The sequence below is a fragment of the Triturus cristatus genome, chromosome 11, assembly GCF_964204655.1.
Source record: "Triturus cristatus chromosome 11, aTriCri1.1, whole genome shotgun sequence".
Classification (NCBI taxonomy): domain Eukaryota; kingdom Metazoa; phylum Chordata; class Amphibia; order Caudata; family Salamandridae; genus Triturus; species Triturus cristatus.
The window spans coordinates 903222081-903249181 of NC_140594.1; the positions used below are offsets into that span (position 1 = coordinate 903222081).

Sequence of the window (27101 nt, forward strand, 5' to 3'; positions counted from 1 at the left end):
TACTGGAAAAAGCAGCTTTCAGAAGGGATTTTGAGGTTTAGGGGCTCTCAGAAATATTTTGCAAAATGGTTCTCAAATGTCTGAAAATATTGTAGGATGTGGAAATTCTCGAGGGCGAGTGGAGGGGGTATTATTGCTAATATTTGTGGCACAGTGTGCATTCAGTAGCACATTGCATCAGTTACAGACATGGAGGGTCAGTTGCTTTATCCTCAATGCCAGTGCTTAATTTGTAAAACAATAAGTGCCAGGGCTCTCGTCAGGATGCCACTGAAGCTTGCACCACACATTGCCTCTGCCATGCTGCCAATGATAGTAACAACACAACTAATAAATATCACACTCCTACAAGTGTGACAGTTCGACTAATATAGGGCCCCAAAGCTATAGGAATGACTTGGAAGCAAGCAATAGTGATTTTTTATTGTATATTCATTTAATAATCAACTGCTGTTGTGATCATCTCTAAATTAGACAGACAATGCCACCTTGTGCAGAGTGTCACAAGTGCCTGTGGTGACACTTAAGTGCCGGTGCCAAGCACTGGAAACCACCGGCTCAAATTGAACACTGCTCAACGCAATATAATATAATTAAAATTCACAGGGTGCAGGAGATTACCTTCACCCAAAGACACTTTCTGAAAATGGATGCCATGAGAGGAGAGGAAAATGTATACATTAAATTATTTCATGACCTCTCTTCCAAAGGTTCATGCCTAAAGTCCCCAAACGTCTGTGCAGGTGTCACATCCTTTTTATTTTTCCATTTGTCCCTGCAGTTATCAGTATCTTGACATGGCAACATTTGGTTGGGCTCCTGATCATAAGGGCCCATTCAAACTGCAAACCGGATGCTCATCGGGGACAAACTAGGTGGGTTTTAAGAAGCTGGAGACTTATATGACCTTTTCTTTAAAGACCTGGGCTGTCTGCAGCATCAACACCCTTAGACGATGACTAATGTCCTCCCGTTGTAAATTACATGGAATTATCTAGGACAGATGATGAAACAGAAACAATGCGCTGCGCAGCAGCACTCTCGCGAGAATGGGAACGGGGACTTCCTTCCTAGATACTACAAATCTAACACTGGTGGCTTGAAATACATAATTATTAATAAAGTTGAGTTTGTTACGAAAACGAGCTCATCTCTGTCGAATGAGGTAGGGGTTTGCTAAGTGCAACTTAAAACTGACACCTGTAGACACACACTTTTAAATAATACATATTTTAAACCTTTTTGGAAGGCCCGGCCTATTCCCAAGTCCTGAGCCCCACCCGCCACAGGCAAACGCCACTGCACGCGATCACAGGCCCTGCGCTGCAGGAACAACCCACCCATCACAGACGACCAACACCCACTGCGCATGTCCTTTGGCCAGGCAATGCAGCCCACCCTCCAAATGTGTCGAACTCCTGCTGTGTGTGAGGTGTTTCAGTAACTGTTTTGTGTCATTCAGTGTGGCAAGTATAGTCCCATGATTAATGCACCTGCAGTAATTCTTAGGTCTGTTCACAGTGTTGGGAAACAGCTTGCCATACAATTAGAGTACACCACACCTTCATTGAATACTCTTTCACGTTCCTCTCAATGAAGAGCCAGACTGAGAACAGCTGTTTAAAAAATGTTCAATGTGTTGGGGTGTCTCAAGTCTCCACACAAGGTTCACTGCTCCTTCCCCACAGTGACGTAGCTATGGGGGGGGGGACTGGGGGTGCGACCTGTCCCTGGCGGTATTAGTTTTGGGGGCGGTGGCCTCCCTGTGCTCCTACCTGCCGTTTTGGGGTGGCAATAGTAATAGCAAGCACCCCCCCAACCCCTCCGCTCCTCAATTCGGCCGCCGCAGGGTGGGAAACGCAGGGACTGCCACAGGCGGCCAGAGGGCTAGCTACGCCATGCTTTTCCGTACACAATAGAATAACATTGATTCTTGAATATACAACTAAAATGAGTGAGTATTTGCCTTAGCATTGTGTGACACTGGCAAAAATGGATTACTTTTTGGTGTAATGCAGTGAAGCAATCAAACTTGTAGTGCTGCATTTTCGAAATGGGAGAAAGCAGTGAAAAAACATATTTTTAGAAATATACTCCTGCAGCTGTCATCCCTGGAGCTGGCTCTTTTAAAGGAAGCCTTGCATGATGAATGTTTGCACATGGCGGAGAGCTGTGTGCGTACGGTCTAACATATGATTTGTACTATAAGCATACACTGCCAGTTCGAAATCCTATGCGTAAAAAAATGAAAATAGCATGTTACTTTGCATGCTATAACATCACGTTCTTTTACAACGTGGTCATTACAACAACCCCGTTGTTACAACGCTATACCTTTACATCGAAAGTCATTAGATCGACTTGCTGTAGGGGGCGCACTGGATTTAGGAATAGTATAATTTGCTATTCCAACTCCAGCCTGCGCAAGAGTAGGGAAGGTGTTGGAATACTAAATTATACTATTCCTTAGGTTAGAGCGCCCCCTACAGCAAGCCGATCTAATGACTTGCGATGTAAAGGCATCGCGTTCTAACGACGCGGTCGTTGTAACGACTGTGTTGTAATAGTTACGCGTTGTGATGACAGAGTTGTAAACGCTGTTTCCCAAACAAATTCAGATGTGGCTGGTGGGTCACTCCTGTGACTCCTGGGTTTGTGAGTATGGTAGATTTTGCGGCGTTGTCAAGAATATGGGAATGGCTAATATGGTCAGTAAATAGATTGGCACCAGTGGAATGAAATGGCATCAACTTCTACCTTTGGTGGAAAGCATTCCTACATGTGTGCACCCAGATGTAATGATTGTGCATTGTGAAGGGAATGAGTTAGGCACAGACACTGGCATTGCTTTATCTTTTGAAATGAAAGACACCTTTGGAAAGTTAATGTATCTTCTCCCCCACACAACCTTCAAATATTCTAAAAACTGTCAAAGATAAAAGTTGAACTGTCCAGACCAGTTTAAGCCACAGTAGGCATTTCCTAGAAGCAGGTTTGTTCAGCATACTTCCAAAATCATGGCATGGGGCCTAGGTACAACAATACAATTCAGGTCAACTTGTCTGGAAGTTTCAGAAGAGACAGATACTATTTCACAGTTGAAAACAATAGGATCTTTCTTAACAGCCTGAAGGAATGCATCCAATTATAGATATGCATCTGAAAACCAAGACTCTCTTCAGAGTCATCTTTACTTTATAAACATTTTTTTTAAAACACACTTTTTTGCCATTTATAGGAGCTACATATTTTCTGCGGTCCCACGGAAAAATCCCATTTTAAATCATGGTTTCCGCATCACTCTATTTATGGGTTTGGAAGAGGATCTGCATATCCCAGGGCACAAGTCCCAAAAAAAGAAGTGGGGTGACTAACCTAGGTCGGCAATATGCAAGTGACAGCACGATGTGTCACATCGCGACAAGTGACATCACGGCACATGACATCATGGCGCATGACATCACGGCACATAACATTACAGGTGGCATCACAGGACTTGACATCTAAGGAAGTGGCATCACAAGCTAGGACTTTAATATGTACGTGTGATGTACAGTGCTCTGACACTCTGCTTTGGGATGAGTAGCGCTATAAAAGAAAATTTAGTGGTCCTTAAATTATTTCAACTCCTACTCAGGGGTAGTAAGAGTAAGCACTGTATAAATTACATTCAGTATTATGTAACCGCTGGGAGAGACCAACACATCTGACATCCTTACAGTGCATGCATATCTAGTAAACAGAGCCTGAACAAAGTGAAAAGCTGCCTCTCTTAAGTATGTGTGAAGTGCTAACCTTTGTTTCCCCTCTGCTGCATTTGCTTCTAGGTGTGAGGCTCCTGACTGCTCCCAGTCAGGAGACTCGAACAAATGGAGGCCTGATCACCCCTCAAATTCGCCCTTTGTCATGGGCCCAGCAGGAGTCTAAAATAGGAAAGGCCTGTCCTGCCTGCATGTTGTTGCTTGTTGCAGATGGAAAGCAGACAACGTGCAGGCGCTGCTTAAAGTGTCCCGGTGTTTGGAAATTACACCAGGACGAGTTCAGCACATTATTTAGTGGGGCCCAACTTCTTGGCAGGGTGGACAGCATTCACCCTGTGAAAATTGTGGGTGGACGCAGTCCACCTGCGTGTACTCCGACTCGTGCCCTGGCATATCCTATTCATGGCACGAAATGTAGTGTGCCATTTATCCAATAAGTAACAAGAGGTATGCATAGAGCCTGTTCTTCAATCATGCCCCACACCTGCACCCCACCTTCCACTGGCATGTGAACCCCGCTGCATCTGGGCCGGCAAGCCCCACACCTCATCCCTTGTGGCGCCCAAGCCACACTGTGCACACCTGTTTGCTATAAGCGATGAGCTGAGCCATGGTAACATACCTTCATCCACACTCTGCACCTCCCCAGTGGTCCTGCATCCTGCAATCCCTTGGTATCCTACTACTGCTGCACATGACTTATGGCCATGCGCAGTGGAAATAGGGTGCTGGGCCACCAAACAGGGCATGTGCCCAACTCCATGTGATCATACCGCCCACCTGCGTGCAGCCTACAGCCCTCTGCCCCACCCCCTCAAAGCCTGTCCCCAAGTTTCCTCAGAAGTGAGACCCCATTGCAGATGGCGTGATGTGCAAGATGTGGTCTGGGACCATGGCCTGCTCCCCATCCTCCACAGGTGGGCAATCTCTGCTGCACATGGCCTATTATCATGTGCACAGAAAGAAGTTCACCAGCACCAAAGGGTCTGACCTCTGGCCAGCTTCAAAACATCACAGAACCCTTCCACGACCAATCAAACCTGTGAAATGGAGGATTTTATACACCCCGTGTAGCCGTCTAAAGAATATGCATTTGGTGCTACGTGCACACAATATCACATTGTTTCGTCCCTTTCCAAACTATACGTTTCATCATGCTCCTGTTTTATCAGCTCTTATAGTGATTTTCTCTGAAGATTTTGCACCCACATGTGAGGCTGTGACTTTTTCATCTGTAGCATCACCAGTCACATGTTAAGTATTAACTTATCTCCTCTTGCTGTTAGTCAGTCTGCTATACTCGTGGATTTGTTTTGTTTAGCCTTTAGGATGTAGTCTGATTTGAGAAACCTCAAATGCTTTTTCTGTTCTATGGTCTCTAGAACACCGTCCATCACTCTCTCAAAAATGGCGGTGCCCCACCCATTGTTCTACTGTTGGCTACAGGAACCAGAGTTATCAGCTGTTACGCCACACTTTAAGCTTTTAAAACTAAACCTAATTCTCTCTCTCCCTCTCTCTCTCTCTCTCTCTCTCTCTCTCTCTCTCTCTCTCTCTCTCTCTCTCACATATATCATCCTGATAGCAGGTCTTTATACAGAGTCGGACACGCCTGTCAGGTAACCAGGCAATTACCGATGGCCTGCTCCGTCAGGTTAGCGTGTGGGTACTTTATTGACAGTTTGTGGGCCTTTTTAATGGTCTGTTTGGCCGGTTTTTAATGTTTTCAGCTTTCTGATTCTCTTATGTGAACCTTTTTGGCCGGATCTATTTTCTGTCCCAGGTGGACCCCATTTATAAATAACCATTCAGACTCATTATGTCATCCACTAATGGATGATTTACATTGTAATTCATTTGTTAGCGTTAATGAAGTGTAGCGTGGGGGCAATCAGAGTTTCTTAGTTGCCATTTTTTCTACTCTGAACTTCTTTCATTTTCGAGAATACTGCCATGTCCACCCGTAGTTCGCACATTTTTCTTCAAGTTGTTCTCTCCTTGCAGTTGAGATGTTCATGTCCTTTCTGTTTCAGTATAGAATCACCACCAAAACCTATCTAGTTACAAAGTCGCAAGAAAATGGCACTTCCATTTTCAATGCCAACTAAATTCTCAGAAAAATATAGCCAGTTTCTTTGCAAAAAACTAAGCCGAAGCATAGTAAGACTGAGGGACTTTGCAAACAGGTAGGCCAAACAATTTGGGATCTACCTGCGACTTTGCTGGTGTTTGACAACTTTGCCCATCCGAATTGTGGTTTGCCTCGATGAGTACAGATCCTGTCACTGGTTAATGGATGGTGTGAGTAAGGCGAACAGGATGATGCAAGGTTGAGTGTAAAGAGTAATTCGGGAACACTTGTCCTGGGTTGGCCCCTGGCAGTCAACACTCTGTCCACCGTGGTGGTGAAGGTCACCTCCTGCAACCCTGGCTGATTTACTCCTGCCAAATTAAGAGATCCACCGGCCCTGTGGTGACTTCTGTGTCTTCACTTGAGCCACCACCACAGCGGCTCCTGTGAATGCTGGGGAAGGTTGGGGCACAGTATGCGTCCTGTATGCTTTTACGCACCAATCCTCATATGTCTTTCAGACACAAAACACCCAAAGCAGGCGTTTGTTTCTGAAAATAAATAAACAATGACCCCCAGCAGTGGCGTAGCTTGGTGCTGTGCCGCGCGGCGGTCCCAACGTCTCCCGCCTTGCGGCCGCATTTAAGAGGGGCGGGAGGAGGGGGGGGGGGGGGAGGGGTGCTGGCATTAACCGCACGAAAGCCGGTAAGGAGGAGGGGGGGGGGTGTCGCCTGGCCGCCGCCCCCTCCTTACCGGCAGTCGAGGCGCACCGCCCCCCCTTGCTACAGCACTGCCCCCATCCCTTAAAACTTTCTCCTGTGGGCAGTCATCTTATCATCTGTTTGTGACCATCAGGCATTACCTGGTGATGATGGCTAGAAACAAGAGAACACCTGGCTGTTTATCTATGTAGGCCAGGCAGACTGATGCTCACACTATGTGGAGTAGGTTTCCTTATGGCAGAGCCAGTGGGGGCAAAACCGTCGAAAAACTGATCGTCCCACTTACTCCTAATTGAGCAGAGGAGCAAAGGGTTTGGTATATAGGGTCTACATCACGTGTGTAGGGGAGTACCCTGTATCCAACCCCCAAATCAAGCCCTTAGTCACAATAACAAGTAACAATATTTAAAAAAAATACCAGGAAACTGAGTGCCTCTTTTAGTTAAAATGTCTACCCGTTATTTAGACTGGATTAAAATCAACCGGTCAGAGGCGCATTGCCCTTTAATTCTGAGATGAAGCTGCATTCTCAATAGGTGACTCGTTAAAGTGATAAGATGTTTTGTTCGGAGGTGCAGCCAGGCCATCAACTCTCCTGATTAATGAGGAGGTGAAAATGCTCAGCGTGGCAAAGTGCATGACTAATGTTTGACGAGCGATCAACGTTTAAGAGGCTGTGTGCAAGGGCTGTGTGCCTTGTTGCGCTGTCACGAAGGAGCCTGACACTTGTCGCCGAACAACTGTACCAGACTGATACAAGTATGTAATCCTGGAAATTACACCCCGAATTTAGTTGGCCTTTCAAAACAATAGTATTTGTATTTTTTTTTCGCAGAGGAAAGAAATCTTAATTGTTTATTAAGGTGATGTAATTTTATTTATTATTTACATATTTTTATTGTACTTTTACTTGCTTTCTATATTTGTGTTTTAATAAGAACATTATTTGCATATTTTATTGTACTTTTACTTGCTTTCTATATTTGGGTTTTAATAAGAACATGAAACAAAAATATATTGTTCTCAATGAGCCCCACTAATTATATTTCGTTTTGTTGTTGTTGCAGATCTAGGGTGATGGGCAAGTCAGAAAGCCAGATGGATATAACGGATAATAATTCTCCAAAACCCAAGAAAAAGTTGCGATGGTCATCCCTGGAGATGGGGCTCATCGCCCTCGTGGTTATGCTCACAATTGTAGCAGTCACCTTGATAGCCTTGTTTGCTACATATGACGGTAAGCATATTTTTATCTCCTTTTTGAGTATGTGCAACCGTCTAATAAATGCCAGATATGTTAATAGGAAAATACAAGGGCCATCTAGTGTCGAGAAAATAAACAGCTCTCTTTACCCTCCTCGACATCAGCCACCAATAATCGGAATTCTAGAATGTTGATTTGCTTGATGATGTCGGCTGGGGGGGTTTGAGCTGTTTTGTGACATCATTGAGTGCATGCCCCCTTTGATTATCAACCCAGAAAGATGTTCCTAGTAAAACATGTGATGCAATTGCAGATGCAGTCAGGGCCGGCTTTAGTGCTGGTGGCGGCCGGTGCTACTATCTTTTAGGCACCATCTTCCCCATGAGCTTTTCCTCGGATTCCCCCACTATCACCAGGCAAAATAGGCCCTCCTCTCTCCATAGCCTGTCTCACATACATTTCATTTGTTTTAAAGCACTGGTAAAGGCTGGTTTTACTAATCCACTCGCTATCCACATAAAACACAGATCTGTTCCTTGCAGCAGGCATATTAACCCTCTGCGCTACTTTGTGGTGAGTTAAAACTGCGACTAGACAATACTCCGATCTCTCTCTCTCAAGCAGGAACTTTAATCACAAGAGGTATATTTACATTTTTATTGCTGCCTGAAAGCTGGATGCACAAGGAACTCAGCAGCAGGTGCTTTTAAATCATAAGTTGTTGCTAAACACAGTGCCCCCCCCCCCCCCCATGAGGTCAGTGCCCCCTCCAGGTCAGCACCCAGTGCGGCTGCACCAGTTGCACCGCCCTAAAGCCAGCCCTGGATGCACTCTCTGCATACTACAACCACTAATACATAAACACAAGCACACAGAGGAACAGAATTGCACATAAATACTAAAGCGGGGCGAGCATACAAATTAACAGGGAGATCCGGGCCAAACCTGAAACAAGGTTCTGGCTTGGCAGGAGCCGAGCCCTGAAAATATTTGGCATGCAAGTCATGCAACAATCATTTCAAAATATGATGATGTCGCTTCAAAATAAAAGCAAAAGTGTTTTCTTTAACATTTGGATGCGTTTTAGTACCTCAGATTTTATCACTGCATTGAGAAATAAAAGTGATAGTTTAAATTATTAACGTAAAAGCATTCCTGCACGCCCCCCTTGCCCTGGACAATGCAATTTTGGGGGACTAAGAGGCTAGTCAGCTGTCATATGTACCCTATACATGTTGTGTAGACTTTCATTGCACATGGAGCAACATTATAGTTTGTTAAACAAAAAACAAGACTTTTTTTGTACAATGCACATGCTGAGCGCACAGATTTGAAGTCTCTCTCAAATGTGATAATGAAGCAAGTCTTGGTGAAAAAAATGTTTGCCTAGGCTAACACAATTGTGTTGAGAGGGCAGCAGGGATCTCATGTTTTACACTATGCAACTAGACCACTAGATGGGCATCTGTTTCTCTCTTGTCCATTTTGCATCGGAGGTCTGTCATTAAAGCATTGTCTTTATTTCTTAGCACATGAAATGACAGCCTGAGTGGCAGGCAGCAGCAGTCACATGAACAGGGACATCTTAAGGATTACAGGGGCCCTGGGACAAACAGTTTCTGGTGGCCCCTGTTCAGAACAGCTTTGAATTTATGATACAATACCAGCTCTTTCATGTCCTCTTTGTCCAGGTCACTGACACTGCACAGGCAGACTGGTCCAAATTATACATGTGTTTCCTTTTAAGGGATAGAGAAATGTATTTTCAATACTCTAATATAGCAGCAGCGTACTAATATTATTGCGAATAAGCGACTCATTGCCATTTGCCAAATGTGAGGTCCTGTTTTGATCTCAAAGAAACTTTTTTTTATAGATGATGTATGGTGTCTAAAGACATAAATAAACGGTTTCTCCGCAAAATGTCTGTAATAGGCTCCCACACATTAGCCATATTAAAAGAAATTTGAAGGAAAATGGTATTTAAAAAAATCTATGTTTAAAAATCATTCAAGGCCATTAGGGCAAGACTGTGTGGAAAACAGAACCAGATCTATCAAGGAGCCCCTTAAAGGATGGGGCCCTTGGCCAGAGCCCACCCTTGCCCATGCCTTAAAACGTCTCTGCACAAAAGCTTGGCTTGTTTTGGGCTTGAGTGTTCAAGAGGACCTTGAGCTGAGCCAGAGCCATGGATCTGGCTCCAACTTGGCTCGAGCATTCAGTTGCTCGCCCACCTCTAATAAATATATGCTCAAATACATGCACAATAAGGGGGGTGGTCCCAGTGGTAATGCAATATTAAATGGACATCAACATCACCTGAAAAATCAATTATAACCAATTTTTAAATATACATTTAATATAAAGAATCTGTCCCTCTCTGCATTTTGAGCCTTCGGGCCTGAGCTTGTTCTCTACACAGCTAGGTGGACCAAGGGTGCCCTTATGCTCCTGATGAAGACCCTCTTGTAAGGAGTGAAGTTGCCTACACCAACCCTGGGTCGAAACGTCGACAGCTCTGTGTTCTCTGTATTGAACGCAGACAACAGTGATAGATTCACCATGTCCTGTTTTGACATTCTATTCTTGTAAATAATTTAGCCTTGGCTAAGGCTGGTTAGGGCTTTTTATGCGTTTTTGATATACACTGTCCACTGCCCTCCCTCCATCACTCACCCTCATTTTTGCACATTGATGCACCTATTTCTCCCTTTCCCTTTCTGGGGCACCTATGCAGAAATCTGTGTGATAAATGTGCTATGTTCGAACATGAGGCATTATATGTTCAATGTGATTAAATATTTTCAACATGTTTTAAAAATTGGTTATAATTGGTTTATCAGGTGATGTTGATGTGCATTTAATATTGCATTACCACTGGGACCACCCCCCTTATTGCACCGCATTTCACCCAGGTCCTAGTGATGCTTCTGGGTTTAACTCCATTATTGTGTAACTTCAAATACATGCACAAGCACACACTCACTTTCAAGCCGCACATACACCGGTAAATGCACCCACAAACATACACACACCACACATAACACACCTGTGCAAGCACGCACAGTAGACACTTTGATCTACATTTTCAGCCATTTGTCATACGCATAGGAAACAATAAGCGATGCAGTTTTTTTTCCCGGCAGTTCAAACATTTCACACTTGATACCTTTAATTGAACCAATAAACCAAATTTCGAATGTTGTGCTATACATCAGTTTTTAATGTGTTATAGCCATCTTCTTCAATATACATTGTTTCAGAAAATCGAAAATATGTATGTGGTATTGGCACCCACAATATTATTACTTTTTCCAACCTATGATAGTCCTTTTCTGTTGTTCATGGGAATAAAAACAATATACCGGGTTGAAAGTGCACATATTTGCCACTTGCTAAACAATATACATGTTTTACATCGTTGGGCTTGAACATTTTTCAGTAAGACCTGCTGGAACATCCACTTATTTCCTATATATATATATATTCACTGAAAAAACCATAGGTTTCACACACGTTATAGTTAGGAATTAGCATTTAAAAAACCTTGCAAATTCACTGAAAAAACCATAGGTTTCACACATGTTATAGTTAGCGGAAATTTTACTGATAAAAAACCAATGAAATTCCCCCGTTATAGTTAGTGCAGGCAACTATAACTCACGCGACCGCAATCCTCTGCTGATGCTAATACTGTATTTAGACACTTATTTGCCCATGTCTTCTTCCATACATTTTTAGCTATACATATATTACAAATATTTTTTTTTCATAAAGACACATATGTCATCAGCAGAAGATTGCGGTCGCGTGAGTTATAGTTGCCTGCACTAACTATAACGGGGGAATTTCATTGGTTTTTTATCAGTAAAATTTCCGCTAACTATAACATGTGTGAAACCTATGGTTTTTTCAGTGAATTTGCAAGGTTTTTTAAATGCTAATTCCTAACTATAACGTGTGTGAAACCTATGGTTTTTTCAGTGAATTTGTACGTTTTTTTAAATGCTAAGTTACTTTACGCCATTCGTGGCGTGCGCGCCCACTTAACGCAGTTCGTTCCGTGCGCGTTCCGTGCGCGCACGGTGCGCTTCGCGCACCGTGCGCCCACTTTACGCAGTTAGTGCCGTGCACGCACGGTGGGCACGCGGTGCGATGACAAAGCAAGAAAGCACGTCAACAAATCTGTTTCTGCTTTCCTCCGTGACTATGGTATGGGTGCCATTTACCACAACAACTTGCGTTATGACATGCAAGACATTTATAGAGGAGATGGTGTGCACTTCAATGATGAAGGGAACAGAGTCTTCCTCTTGAACCTTAGACTCTGCATCGGTACTTACTTGTAGGTACCACTAAAAAATCATTTCATAAACACAACGGCTCTTTTTAGAGCTCCCTAATATCTAAACTCTTAAATCTGCTTTTCATTTATTTTTTTTTATTTTTTCTACCGTACGCTTACCGTAAGCTTACCGTACGCGTACCCCGTGATTTTTTTTAAAATCAATAAATGTTTTCTTTGTACTTTACAGTCCTTCTTTGACCCCCTCACAAATGTTAGGGGGTCTGTAACTCTCCTCATTGCCCCCTTTCCTTGTTTTCACTCTTTTTTTTCAGAGTGAAATACACAAAATGGCGGCCGCCGCTTCCTGGTTTCGGCCGATTCGAATGTTTACTAAGATCTAAGAGCCAATCAGAATCGCGCTCGCGCACGCCACCGTACGCTTACCGTAAGCGTACGGTAAGCGTACCGTAAGCGGGCTCAGATATATATATTGATTTAAAGGCTATTTTCTCAGAATCTACTGAACAGATTTACACCAAACCTACAAAAGGCACTTCCTTGACCTAGGGACTACCTCTCTGCCAAATTTTGAGTAATTCTGTTCAGCCGTTCGGGCTGTAGCTCGTTCTAAAGGTCCTATGGAAAAATGCATGGGAAAAACGCGTTTTGGGACCCCCCTTTTATCTCAGCCCCCGCTTGACGGATCCCCCCGAGACTTTCAGGGTAGGAGCGGAGCGTAGCGCCCCACCTATTTTGAGAAATTCGCTAGGATTCGTCGACCGGCGCCAAAGTTATTCAAAATAGAATGTTGAGGTTTTCCTATGGAAACGTGGTCCTAACTATAACTACCTACTGGCGACCGCCAGTAGGTAAAATATATATATATATATATATATATATATATATATATATATATATATATATATTCACTGAAAAAACCATAGGTTTCACACATGTTATAGTTAGCTGGACATTTTACTGATAAAAAACCAATGAAATTCCCCCGTTCTAGTTACTGTAGGCAACTATAACTCACGTGACCGTAATCCTCTGCTGATGCTAATACTGTATTTAGACACTTATTTGCCCATGTCTTCTTCCATTAAATTTTAGCTATACATATATTACAAATATTTTTTTTTCATAAAGACACATATGTCATCAGCAGAGGATTACGGTCGCGTGAGTTATAGTTGCCTACAGTAACTAGAACGGGGGAATTTCATTGGTTTTTTATCAGTAAAATGTCCAGCTAACTATAACATGTGTGAAACCTATGGTTTTTTCAGTGAATTTGCAAGGTTTTTTAAATGCTAATTCCTAACTATAACGTGTGTGAAACCTATGGTTTTTTCAGTGAATTTGTACGTTTTTTTAAATGCTAAGTTACTTTACGCCATTTGTGGCGTGCGCGCCCACTTAACGCAGTTCGTTCCGTGCGAGCACGGTGCGCTTCGCGCACCGTGCGCTCACAGTGAGCACGTGGTGCGCTTCGCGCACCGCGTGCCCACGTTACGCTAGATGGGCCATGAACGCACGATGCGCTTCGCGCACCGTGCGCACATGGAGGTCATATGATGAGCATCGTTGTGACAGGTAAAATATATGTTTTGTTTATCTCTGATGAGCCATGCACAAAAGGTGCCCTTCGGGCACCTTTTACACACGGGGTAGGGAGAATGTGGATATTTTTTTTTTATTATTATTATTTCTTACCGTACGCGTACGGTAAGCGTAATCGGCGAAATTTTCGAAAAAATTAAAATTGCCTTTTTTCACTTGGGGGATCGTTGGGGACTCCCTCGACATAGCTAGGTGCTTGGGAGCTGTGTAAACAGCCCCTTTACATGATTTGCACTTTGTTTTTCAACCCCCTGTCAGAGTGCGAGAGAGAAAATGGCGGCCGCCGCTTCCTGGTTTCGACCGATTCGAATGTTTACTAAGATCTAAGGGCCAATCAGAATCGCGCTCGCGCAGGCCACCGTACGCATACGGTAAGCGCACCGTAAGCTGCCACAGATATATATATTGATTTAAAGGCTATTTTCTCAGAATCTACTGAACAGATTTACACCAAACCTACAAAAGGCACTTCCTTGACCTGAGGACTACCTCTCTGCCAAATTTCAAGTAATTCTGTTCAGCCGTTCGGGCTGTAGCTGTGTCTAAAGGTCCTATGGAAAAATGCATGGGAAAAACGCGTTTTGGGACCCCCCTTTTATCTCAGCCCCCGCTTGACGAATCCCCCCGAGACTTTCAGGGTAGGAGCGGAGCGTAGCGCCCCACCTGTTTTGAAAAAAATTCGCGAGGATTCGTCAACCGGCGCCAAAGTTATTCAAAATAGAATGTTGCGGATTTCCTATGGAAACGTGGTCCTAACTATAACTACCTACTGGCGACCGCCAGTAGGTAATATATATATATATATATATATATATATTTTTTTTTTTTCTTTTTCTGGTCGATTACCGTTTTTTGCCCAAATAACATTCCATCACTCCTCTCCATCTCCTGGTCATATGTGCTATGAAGTCAGCACTGGGCACTGAAATTGGCTTTCCTGCTGCAGACGTCTAGGCAGCATGGGGACTGATTAGGAGTGGATCATTGTATTCCGACACCTGTGTAAACCCTGTTAGTGCGGGGTAGGAATTACGAGTTTGGTTCTATTTAACACATCTGATATTTATTGGATTAATTAAATACCTTAACCTTCATTAAATATCAGCAGGTTGAAGCTGTTGCAATTCAACAGGGGAAAAGCGAACCTTATTTACCATATCATGCAGGCTATGGTGCATTAAATACCAAAATCTGCATCGTATTTCCCAGAAACTTATGAGATGTTCTCTTTATTACACACGTACTCCGTGGTATTGTTTTATTGTTGCCATAAATAGCATCTATACTTGGAATCAGGACCTTAGACTGTATCTCAAGCAAATGTGAAAGTACATAGATGCAAAGTTCAGTTATATTGTATGCCTCTATCGGTGGAGGAGGTGTATGCACTTGGTGCTGCTTACTCATAGTGGATTTTTTCATAGGTCTTCCTTCGAAAGGACAATTCAAACATTTATTTATTTAATGCGATTTTTACAGCATTGTAATTGAGGGTAAATTTGAATGATCTCTTTGCTGGGTTTTGGGACATCAGACAACGCCTCTTGCATGTAATCAACCTGATTTGAATAGTAAAAATGTCAGGGTAGTTTACCTCCTTGATCCACAACTCCTTATTGCCTGCAAAGTGCCTACTAATTTCTATGTTTCATATTATAGACTTGTGCTTTGATTGGTGCAATAAATTGCAATAATGACATCTGCAACATATATGTGACAGAGTATCCCGTCCACCAAACTCCTAATGAGCACCTAGGAGAAGTGTCTTACTGGGTGCCCCGTTAGTTGGCTCAAATGTGGTACACAAACAATAAACATACATTGCATTTCCATGTTAGTCTATGGTTGTGGCAGTCTCAAACAGGGAAAGACTGCCCATGCGTGCACGGGGTGTTTTCCCGGTGGGCTGGAAGGGTGAGGGCTGGATTTGGGCCGGTGGGGGACATTTTTGGTACAAGGAGCTGGTTTTGCAGCAGTGCTGTAATAGCTACCCCCCTGTACCAGAAGCAGCAGCATGCACCCCCCATTCCCCAGCAGCTGGGCAGAGTTAATTGCCAGTGCCGGATTTGCATTCCCCGCCCAGCCCTGGTCTCAAACATTTATCTGTTGTACCTAACCAAGACTAAAGCCTCACTGTTCCTCCATCAGGGCATTGTTAACTTCTATTCATCACCTGCTTTTCAAGAACATTACCTATCTGTGAGATTGTCCTATAACAGTGTGGGGCACACCAGTTACCCTTTTTGAAGACAGCTGGCATATGTGTTTCCCTTATATAACTAGGACATGCATCATGAGGTTACCAGGACCTGCAAATGTTTTTCTAGGCTAGACTTAAGTGAATGAAGGCAGTGCCAAATTTATATAAAATAAGTTGTGCCTGAACCAAAATATTTGTAGACACCCTTTGAGCATCTAAGCTTAGGTGCATGCATGATATCAATGAGGGCAAAGTTCTCTTAAAATGATTCACAAAATAAGCTATGGTTGAATTTTACCATCACAAATGTATTTAATCCCAAAAAATATCCATTGTGTCTGTGCTTTGGGTCAGACCATATCTGCTTGGAGGTGTGGATTGTGCGAGTTTCACAAGTTTGTGGGTATTCACATACCTATTGAAAGACGTTACCCGCTATGATAATGGTCCGCGGTTTACTCTTGTCTAGGGAGCATCCACAATGTTTGTGAGGGTGTAAAGATTTTTTTTTTCTTAAAGTGCTAATTCACTTTATGTGCTACATTTATACATGCAAAGTTGTAGTCCTGCAATATTTCTGAATGTTTAAATGTTTACGTCTGGGAGTACCCCTTAGAAGATGTAACAACCACTGCTGTCCAAGATTAAGGCTGCAATTCTTTGTGGATTTGAGGAAGTCAGAAACCTTTACGAATCATAGGCTTAAACCTCTTACTGTAATTTTCCGACTCTACTTTTAACAGGATTTTGAAATCAACACATATTGCTTTTTATCATACAAATTTGCAAAATTATTTGAGATAATATTTATGGTAACTTCTGTTTTCTTGCCATTGTATACCCGATTCCTCAGTTATGGATATTGCTAATGACTTAGGGCCATATTATCAAGGAAGGCAATAACATTGTCGCCGCTTTAGCGACAGTTTCCTGCCACTAAAGCGGCGATAATGTTATCGCCAATCCTTGATAATATGGCCCTATGTTTTTCCACCGATTAAGGAGGAGCTGGCAAGAGGTGAGGTTAACAGTGTACTCATAGGGAATGACAAATGGGGAATTACCGGTGGAACCAGTGTTTTCCACATCGAATTCCACATGTACCAGAATTTACCACGCATTTTACTCCAGTACCTTTCAGCAGGGTTGACCCACCTATAATCCTCGTTTTATGGTGATGCTCGCAAAGCCTTTTTTGTTTCGTTTGTTTCATCAAGCATTAAAATGTACACGTACAATGGGACTTACCTGTTCTGTCAGTGGTGCTTGCCTTTTTGCAGTACATTGAGTATATTTGAGAAGGGTACATCCTAATCAAACCTCCTAATTGTGGCTTCTCATCACTTCCCCCAAAGGATGGATCAGACATACCCACTTATATCAATACTAGCACTACAAATGCACATACTTTGTTCTCCATCACTCTTTAAGGCAAGCACACTAACTAAGAAGAGGAGGAATCATTAGCTGCATTGCACTATATGGTGTCTCAATACATTTCAATTTTAGTCATTAACAATGTATCAATGCCCTGAATATTGGAACCTTTTGCTAGTTACTCTCTTATCTTCTGCAAGTAAATTTAAAAATAGTGTAAGCAGGACATGTCCTGTAATGGCGGCCGTAACACTTTAATTATTGTTTCAGTCAGCTAATCAGATTCCTCTGTACCATAGCACCTCTGGGTCCCGCAGTACCATGATTGCTGACAGGAAGAATAGCCCTCACAATGAATGAGAACACTATTTTTTCAATTTGGTAATAATATACTAATTTACATTATAAAATCACTGAAAAACCCAAAGGTTAAAGTGACTATATTGAGGTGAAAATGTCAGTTAATAGTAACATGTTTATTGAATAAATACACTGAAATTCATCGGTTATAGTTAACCGAGGAAACTATAACTCAGGCCCCCACCGTGCACATATGCCATTTCAGATATCATCAGTGATTTTATCTAAAATGTCAGAGAACATTTCATGAGTGATGTGGGAAGTTGGCATGGCATATGCTGTCCACTAGTTAAAGTGGGCACCTTGTACCAGTCCAAACAACCCTTATGGTGATTAGGTCAAAGATAACCTTTATTGAAAGCTATCCTAGAGGTAGCTATCGAGAGCAGCTTCAGGCTAAGTCTTGAAGGAATGTTAAGCACCTTTTTTTACCAGAATGCAACCTTATAGTATTGGTTAAATGAAAGGGAAACTACACAGTAGGTTTAAACATATGTATTTATTATCTATAACACTCTCTAGTATCTTCTACACGACGATAGAACACAAATCAATAATACAGTTGCAAAGAATCAAACGTAAGTAGCACAATACACAGTGGGCTTCAGGGGGAGACCAAACCATATACCAAATAAGTGGTATAAGAACCACGACTCAGGACTAGACTTAGTCTAGGAATTGTAGAATTGCTGGGACCCCAAGGAACCACCCAAGGTGAGTGAATAGGGACCCCTCAGAGGATGGGTGCAGAGTGAGAAGACGACCACGTGCTCCTTACAATTCAATGGGAAAGTCGCAGTTGGAAAATCAGAGATTAATGACCCTTCCCAGCAGATTATGTAGACAACCCTTGGAACTTAAGAGTCTGAAGAGCCACCCCACTTGTGGATACCTTTGTACCAGAGTTACCTATCCCAGAGGAGCCAGGTGCATAGGCACGAAGTAGCGTCAGAAACCCTCGTCGTTTTCTATGGATGTTGACAAAACAATGCTGCTGCTGGAAGTACGAAAGTGTCCAGTGGAATCCAAATGTGGATTCTAGATGAGAAGGACCTGAAAGCAGAGAGGACAGAGTCTGGGTCACTTTGGAGTGACCACGGGCTCGGTAGACGAATGCACACCGATGTCAGGTGCTTCAGGTATGTTGACTGTGATCTTGACTCTTCAGCTGCAAGGACCCAGAGATGTTTAGGATGACCAGGAGCTGGAGGCAAGCTGTACCAAAAAGGATGTCGAGTGCTGAGGGGTCAGTGTCCAGCGGGAACACCAACAAGCCTTGGAAGCGGCAAACAACGTAGATGGTCAGATTCAGTGTCGTTCTGGCCCAGCAAGGACCAGGAGACTCACCACAGCAAGGGCCGTCAGGGCAGGCCTAGAGCAACCAGGGGAGCCCAAGTAAAGTAGAGTTGACCCTCAAGTGGACCCACAGGCCAAAGGCACAGGAGTTACGAGGGGGCCTCAGGCGGTTTCACAAGATACCAGTTAGCAAGGCACAGAGTGTGAGGATGCCATAGTCCTTCTCAGAAAAGATGCGCTGGGGTCAGGGCTACAAATGTCCCAATGCACAGAATTGTTGCATGACAACAAGCATTTGCAGCTGCAAATAAACGTGGTGCACAGGAGTATGGGTATACTGTCTCCACGAGGGATATCCCCCTCAAACTCAGTGAGACAACAGCTCAAACTCAGACACCTTCAGAAACTCACCTCCTGTGTTGCTGGAGTCTTCGGAGTCCACAGGAGCCCTGGAGCAGCAAACTGGTCAGATGCATTACGGTACCTGCGTTTGCAGGGGAGTGACCCCTTCACCCCAAGGGAGATTCTTCTGATGACTTGGAGTTCCACAGGGTCCAGCATGGAGCCTGTATGGATCATGGACAGTGGCGAGACTGGGGACAGCCAGGGAAGATGAAGTCGAGCCCAAGGGAGGTCCAGTGAAGTCCAGCATGTCCAGACGGTCGAAGCGTGGTGGTATCTTCTTGCAGAATCTTGTCCACGTAAAATTTAATGTCCTGTAATCAGGTAACCCATTTTATACCCAAGGGAAAGGGTTGGACAGATTATAGGGGCCCTCCTAGGGGAGGGGCAGAACAGAGGGGTGGCTACATCCTTGTCCTTTGTCCAGTTTCGCACCAGAGCAGGAGCAAAGGGCTCCCAGAACTGGTTTGAGCTGGACTATGCACAGAGACACCAAATGTGCCCCTCGTGCAGACTTTCTGGCAAGGAGACCGTGCACCCACCCAGCCCCAATACACTAAACCCTGTCTGGGAGGTGATCACACCTCCCTGTGACAGGATACCCCTTCAGCCCATGGGAGGCCTCTGGGGTACCTATGCCCTGGGTACATGTGTACCATGTACTAGGGACTGATAAGGGTACCCCAGTAACCAATCTGGAGTTGTACTAAAATACCTACATATCAATTTAAGGGAGAAAGCAGATAGGCTGGGGTACTGAATAGCAGGTTCCCAGCCTGAATAGTCAAAACAGTGGGTGCAAAAAGCAAAAAGTGGGGGTAACCATAAGAAGCAGATCCTACTTTCCTACTAGTGATGTAATACGTCAGGTCATAAGCAGTGCATGGAGAGGGTGCAAGTTAAAGTTTCTTCAAATAGCGCCAAAGTTATTAGCAAAACAAGTTGCTGCCTGTCAATCAATCACTGGACCATAATTACAGGGGTTAGAAAGAAATATTCAGCACACCCTTATATTCATAAAAACATTCAAATTCCAGGCTTATGTACTAGCCTTATATCAAATCTATGCAGCTAACAATCATTACAGTAATTATTGGACAAAAGGTAGACAGTCCAAAGTTTCCAGTTCTATAGAAAAAGCAGAGTCCACCACACTGGATTTCTTCAAAGATGTGATTTTATTTTCCTGTGGTGGTAGGTCCACAAAACAAAAACTGCCAACACGTGTTTCGTCTTCCCTTAGACTTTGTCAAGGCAAATGGCGAACTGATTCCTGACCAAGTATTACATCCACCAGGCAGCAAAAGTGATGTCCCTGACCATGTCATAAATGATGTAATATGTGATGTCTGGGGGGTGCAAGTTATAGTTAGCTTAACTAACTATAACGGGGGAATTTCTATGGTTTTGTACGAGTGAAATGTCCAACTAATTGAAATGTCCCTGAAACCTATGTTTTTTTCAGTGAATTTCTAAGGTTTTTAAATGCTAATTTCTAACTATAACGTGCCTGAAACCTATGTTTTTTTCAGTGAATTTCAATGTTTTTTTAAATGCTAATTTCTAACTATGCCCACAAAGTTAGGATATGTTAAAAAAGAGGAAGAAAAGCGCAGCAAGAAGCAAGACAAATGCAGAAAGAGGCAACAGAAGTTCAGAAAGATAAAGAAAAGTGCAGGAAGAAGCAAGAGGTGTGCAGAAAGAACCAACAGAGGAGCAGAAAGTCCTCCTGTGCCCCCAACTTTTTAGTGACGGGTATTGGTGGTAACTGACTCTGACTAACCAGGACCAGAGCAAGTGCTATGCTAAAACACACTTAGAATACAGTGAAAACATCTACATACACTAGGGAACACTATGCGTTGGGGTAGCCCTGTAATGAGCATGACCTACTCTGTATTTGCCATGAGTTAGTGCCTGGGTCATTGCATGAGTACATGGGTAGTGACTGGATGATTAGAGTGCTGCAAGGACAGTGCATGGTGATTTTATAACTGCTTGGGTTTTGGTGGAGTGATTGGATAAGTACATGATGCTGGATGGGTGATTGGAGGAGTGCATGGGTAGTGGCAGAGGGATTTCTGAAGTGCATGGGGACAACCTTGGTAAATGGGGGAGTGAATCAGTACTGTGTAGGTGGTTAGAGGTCTGCATGGGTAGTGCACAGGGCATTGTAGCAGTGCATGTGCCTGGGTCACTCCATGAATACGTGGGTACTGACTGAAAGATTAGAGTACTGCAAGGAGAGTGCATAGTGAATTTATAAGTGCCTGGGTTTTGGCGGAGTGATTGGATAAGTACATGGAGCTCGCTGGGTGATTGGAGGAGTGCATGGGTAGTGACAGGGCAATGGCTGGACTGCATGGGTACTGCTCAGGGTACTGTAGCAGTGCATAAGTTAGTGCATGGGTCATTGCATGGGTGCATGGGTAGTGACTGGATGATTAGAGTTCTGCAAGGAGAGTGCATGGTGAATTTATAAGTGCTTGGGTTTTGGTGGAGTGATTGCATAAGTACACACATGTCCCATCAGGCCCCGCCCCCTCCCTTCACCACTGTACAAAAGCACCCCCTGGCGGGTTCTAATTTGGGGGATTAATAACCCTTGAATCCTGAGGGTCCCTGGGGGCCAACTAGCCCACGATGTACCTCCAGTAAGCACCACAGAGCTGCATTGCAGAGTGGTGTAAAAAGGGGGCATGGCCTTGGACCACCTCTTTTCAAGGCAGCTCCCTGGCCCTTACTAGAGGTACCTGGTGGGCTAGTTGAAAACCAAAGTGAGGAGAAAAAATATGTTATTTCAGGAATTATTGTGCTGCTTACAAACTGCCCTTGCGAAACCCAGAATGTGTTTTTTACCCGAGAGCCGATTTTTGTTCTTTGATGTTAATCCAACTAAATACGAGCTTCGTATGGGAATTGGAAATAAATACTTACTTTTTTGTACAAATATTTACAGATTAGAAGATGCTTATTTCGGGGCCTGGGGCCTATGTCAGGGCTGTGGCAGGGTCGTGTCCTGATGGTGAGGTGGCATCAGTCTGCCTCGGGGACTGCAGGGGGGTGTCACGAGGCACTATCAGCACAAACAATAACCTGGAAATATCCAGCACCTGAACCTGTCTCTGTTCACTTCTATCTAGAGAGGACTCTGGGGGTCTCTTGTGTCTGGGCATGACCTGTACACCCCTGGAACCTGCACATAATTCTGCACAAGCCTGGAATCTGCACATGATTCTATACACCCCTGAACTTGCACTTGATTCCGTAGACGACAGACATCTACATATTATTCTGTAGTCCACTAGAGCCTGGACATGATTCTGTGCATCCCCTGACCCTGTACATGAGCCTTTTCACCTCTAAATCCTACACTTGATTCTGTGCACCCCAATAATCTGCACACGATTCTGCACACTTGCGGTACCTGCACAGGATGTTGCAGGCACCTTGCATCTTCAAATGATACTAGTACTCCAGTAATTTCGGCAGATAACTCCGCCATACGCTCCTGATAGCTGCTCGTAGTTTTACACATCCCTGGTATCCTGCATTCTTCCTTACACCCCTGTCACCTGCACACCTCTGCACACACCTCTTGCATCTGAAAGCGATCATGGGCGCCTTACACCTAGGGAGGATTGCGCTCAGCTCCTCCCTGATATTTACAGAACAGTAACATCTGCATGTCATTTTGACAGCGCTGAAGACCCCCCCAGTCTTCGTGGGATCGGCTGCACCCGTTCTCTGCACCCCTCTGGTACTTTCACACCTTCTGTACATCCCTGCATAGGCACATGACTCTGTACACCGCTTGCATCAGCAAACAACGCCAGGCAGCCCGGTATTACGACATACCCCTGGTGCCTGTGGGTGACATGGAGGCGCCCTCTGTCTGTGGGCAGGTATAGGACGGGCGCCGCTTGGACAGGCAGGTGTCACGTGTGTCATGCGAAAATCAGTGAACATTTTACAATCAGAGACCTTTGTGGACCCTTGCTTTTTAGGTCTCGCCTACGCAGCGCGCATGCACTGATAGGCAAAAAGACCTTTTGGAATGGCTTCGGCTTTTCAGCCAAAAACGTGCACGCATTCCATTGCCTTCAATGGCAACGCGTGCACGTCTGGAGATTCACTTGTGGGAGCGAGCGGCTGGCTCCATATGTTATCAATTATCGTGCCGCCAGCTGCTCGCTCCCACAAGTAAATCGCGCAGGCCCCCTCCTCTCTCCCCCCGTCCCCTGCTGCTGCGCGAGGCGCATGAGCTTGTGCTTGTTATTTTTCAAACCGTCAATCACCAACGGCCTTTTTCCCATGTCTCAGGTCATCTACGGTTGAACCAAATATTTATCTGAATTGGCCTAAGCAACACCACAAACATCATTTGTCCTTAAAGAATCTTAGACGTGGAGGGGTTAATGTGTTGAATCATTTTTTTGTGATATGCAAGTACAAAAGAAGCATTTTAAAAACAGAAACTGATGTCCAGAACTAAGGATGTGCAGTAAAGAGCAATCACCTTATGCGGAATTATTCAGACAATTATGCTTGCTTTCATTTAAGAAGTTGTACTTAATTACACCAACTCTAATTCAGCCCAGAGTGCCCTTATTGTTGCATATTACAAATCAAAGAGCAGCCAGGGGTTTCCCTTCCTTGCACTAGGGACCATAACACACTGGCTACGCTACTAGCATCACACAGGGGAGAAATGCATGTAACCAGGGACAGAAATCCATAAATTCCACACCACATGAGACTTAATCATTGTCAGAGTGGCTAGTAAAGCACACACCTGCTCGTGAATCACCTCTGCAAGTCTATAAACAGCACACAACACCGCCGCACTGACACAAGGGTGGGAAGGCTAGCACCCCCGTGACTCTTACTGGCTCCATGTTTGTTGTCCCTATAAAACACCACGCCAAAAGAGCTACTAAACCAACGACTGCAGCACCAAGGCTGCGCTGCACAGAGCCTGCACAAGTCGCCTGGTTCTATGAAAAAAGATCAGTTCGGCCTTGCTCTGACCAGACACGGTCCCCACTGCAGAGGAAAGCACCCACGGATTAATTTGGCAGCAAGTTATAGACCAGTAAAAACACATTTTGGACCCATTAAACCAAAAAAATGAATTATTTTGTAGCAGCCCCCCCTCTGTGGCAACAGTTTCGGGCGCGAGGGGTTTTCAGTCAGGATTACGTTGAAGTGACTCTCACACCATTGAAGAAACAGGAAGGCTTTACTGACACACAGCAATACGGAGCGTGATTCCTCCCTTCGCCACCCACGGATTAACTGACTCGAGTGGAATCATTCTACTGCGCATTACAAGGAGAAAGGGCGGGTTGCCCAGAATAGAAGAGTACCATGACAGAAGCCCAAGTATAACACATTCCCCTCCCTTCTACCCAACAGCAGAGATAAAAAACAAGCATTGGCATAGCCAATAGGTCTCGCCTTTTGGACCTTATAAGTGTTTAGCCATGCAACAGTTGATGTTATTGCACCAATGATATTGAGCTGCATAACTAAATACTTATAAGGTCCCAAAAGCGAGACCTATTGGCTAAGCCAATGCTTGTTTTAGTTTGGGGGGGCGCTTTTGTTGTAGATATCCTCACACGGCCATAGGCACCTGTGGTGGTGCACATAGTTTCCCGTAGGACCAGCACCTTCGGGTACCAGTGCTTATCGCGGTCCGGCTGGAATATGTACAAGTCCCACGCACTCGTCTGTCGGAGGGGGGGCACTAATAGTTGCAGATTGTTGTTGAAAGGTTTACTGTATCTGATTCTGGTCACATCCCAAGCTTGCTGGTCTGTGTAAACACCCAGGAGGGATGCACATGTTTACAGGCATAGCTGATGGATGTAGGTAGTTGTAGGCACCGGGAATTAATGCACAGGATGGCTCGCCAGGGTGCTACATATGCGTAATTTCAATAAAAAGCACACCTGATGTTTTGGCAGCCGCCTTTGTGCCATTCTTAAGTGTCCCTTCTAGGCGCCTGTTTCCATGATTGCCTGTTCATGCAACCCTTTCATGGATAAAGCTCTGTAGCATTCGTTGAAGGGCGTGGCCGCCACTGCAGTACTCGCTGCCCACGGTACCTGTTAATAGGGCTTTCCTCCCGGATCCACGGACCCCAGGCTGCGTCACCGGACGCCACTCAAGGTCAATGACGTGCACTCTCTCAGTCCCAATCAATGTGGCGCTCCAGAGAGGCCGAGGGGCGAGGGCCAGCCGGGCAGGGGTAGTAGTGGCAGGCCTGGTAGACGGAGAGGCTGGGCGGGCTGGGCCGGGGCGCCTCCTCCAGGCCGCCCTGCAGCTGGTAATCGCGCACCAGCACCCGGACGGCCACCCTGCGCGCAGGGCCCGGCCCGCGAAGAGCTGGGCAGCCTTCTGCTTGTGCTTAGTCTTGTAGCACCAAATCTGGAACCAGATCTTGATCTGCGTCTCGGTGAGCTTCAGACTGGCCGCCAGGGCGGCCCTCTCGGGCCCGGACAGGTAGCGCTGAAGGCTGAACCGGCGCTCCAACTCGTAGACCTGCGCGTGGGAGAAGGCAGCCTTGGAGTGCTTCTTGGCCGGTCTGGGGGGCCGCTGCCAACCAGCCCGTCCCCAAGGTCCATGCAGCTCCCTACGGAGAGAGGAGTGAGAGGGAGACTAGTACTTAGTGTACAGGCTCCCGGCACTACACATACAATGCAGGTGCTTTACATGAATGACAAGGAATTAATATATGCTACTTTAAACTGATTAAATGCACTGCAAACGGAGGCACGTGAACTGAGAATTAAAGAATGTGTTTTTACCGAATATATATATTTTTTATCCTTTCCCCCACCCAAATATAGTACATTCACCCTTTGTGTACTTTGCAATATATGCAAGTATGTTTACTGAACTGTTGGTGCACACAAACTAGCAATAACAGAATTTCACCTAATACTACGATAAAAAACGTGCACGGTTGAAGCCGATAGAAAGCGCGTGATATAAGGCATCGAAATAGAACAATAAGGGAAGGGGCGGGGATCGCGCGCACCCTTGGAGATTTATAGCATCTGCTTAATTTCTATATTTGTGGGTTAAAAGGTGTGTGTTCAGTGCCCCTCAGACCAACCTCTGCCTCCGGGTCTCCACTGACACCGCCCTGTCACAAACCTATTCACACACCCTGCCTGCACCACGCTGAACTGAAAACGAATGCCATAAAAATAAAAGAATATTCGCTTTACAGTTAGTAATTAATGTTGAATTAAGTCTTTCAAACCTTTCAACTATAACACATTTGTTCACTTTCCGGCGGCTCTATTTTGACAATAACTTCTTTCGAAATAAAACAAATTTTAAAACATTGTGTTGTTTATATTACAAAGACTATAATAAGTGAAATGCACATAACAATTGCATCGTACTTTCACTGCTGTTTAAAAGTGCAATCGCCTAAGAACTTAAAAATGCAATCGTATTGGGTTTAATGAGTGTGTGTATAAGGTATAATTCAATGTTTAACTTGTAAGAAGCTCTGAAGGGACATACGTATGTAGTCAATTTACAGTTTAACAAAGGCGAGCAGCCCCAAAACAATTTACATTTCTGTATCAGTGCCTTTTATTTCCAGTTAGATAATGTGGTTAATATTAAACAATCTTGTATCAACCGTGTGTAAACCTGAACGGCACGAGCTGCAATGTTCTCCTTGTGAGAACACATGGGAAGGGCCGGCGGGGCCTGGTGAGACCTGTGGCTGAGAAGGACCGCGAGGGCCCCCAATGAGGAGGTCTGGGGAGC

The 27101-nt window shown here is 44.5% G+C and overlaps 1 protein-coding gene across 3 annotated transcripts in view; it reads left to right on the plus strand.

Annotated features, from left to right (window-relative positions):
* Positions 1-27101, plus strand: part of MME (membrane metalloendopeptidase) — a 523853-nt gene that overhangs the window by 87449 nt on the left and 409303 nt on the right. For 2 of the 3 annotated variants that reach the window (XM_085634818.1, XM_085634819.1), the window contains exon 2: positions 7622-7791. In XM_085634818.1, coding sequence (XP_085490944.1) covers positions 7632-7791 — 160 coding nt within the window. In that variant the 5' untranslated portion in view covers positions 7622-7631. Of the gene's footprint in view, positions 1-7060; positions 7314-7621; positions 7792-27101 lie in introns of those variants that run through there. The other variant, XM_085634817.1, reaches the window with a different exon arrangement.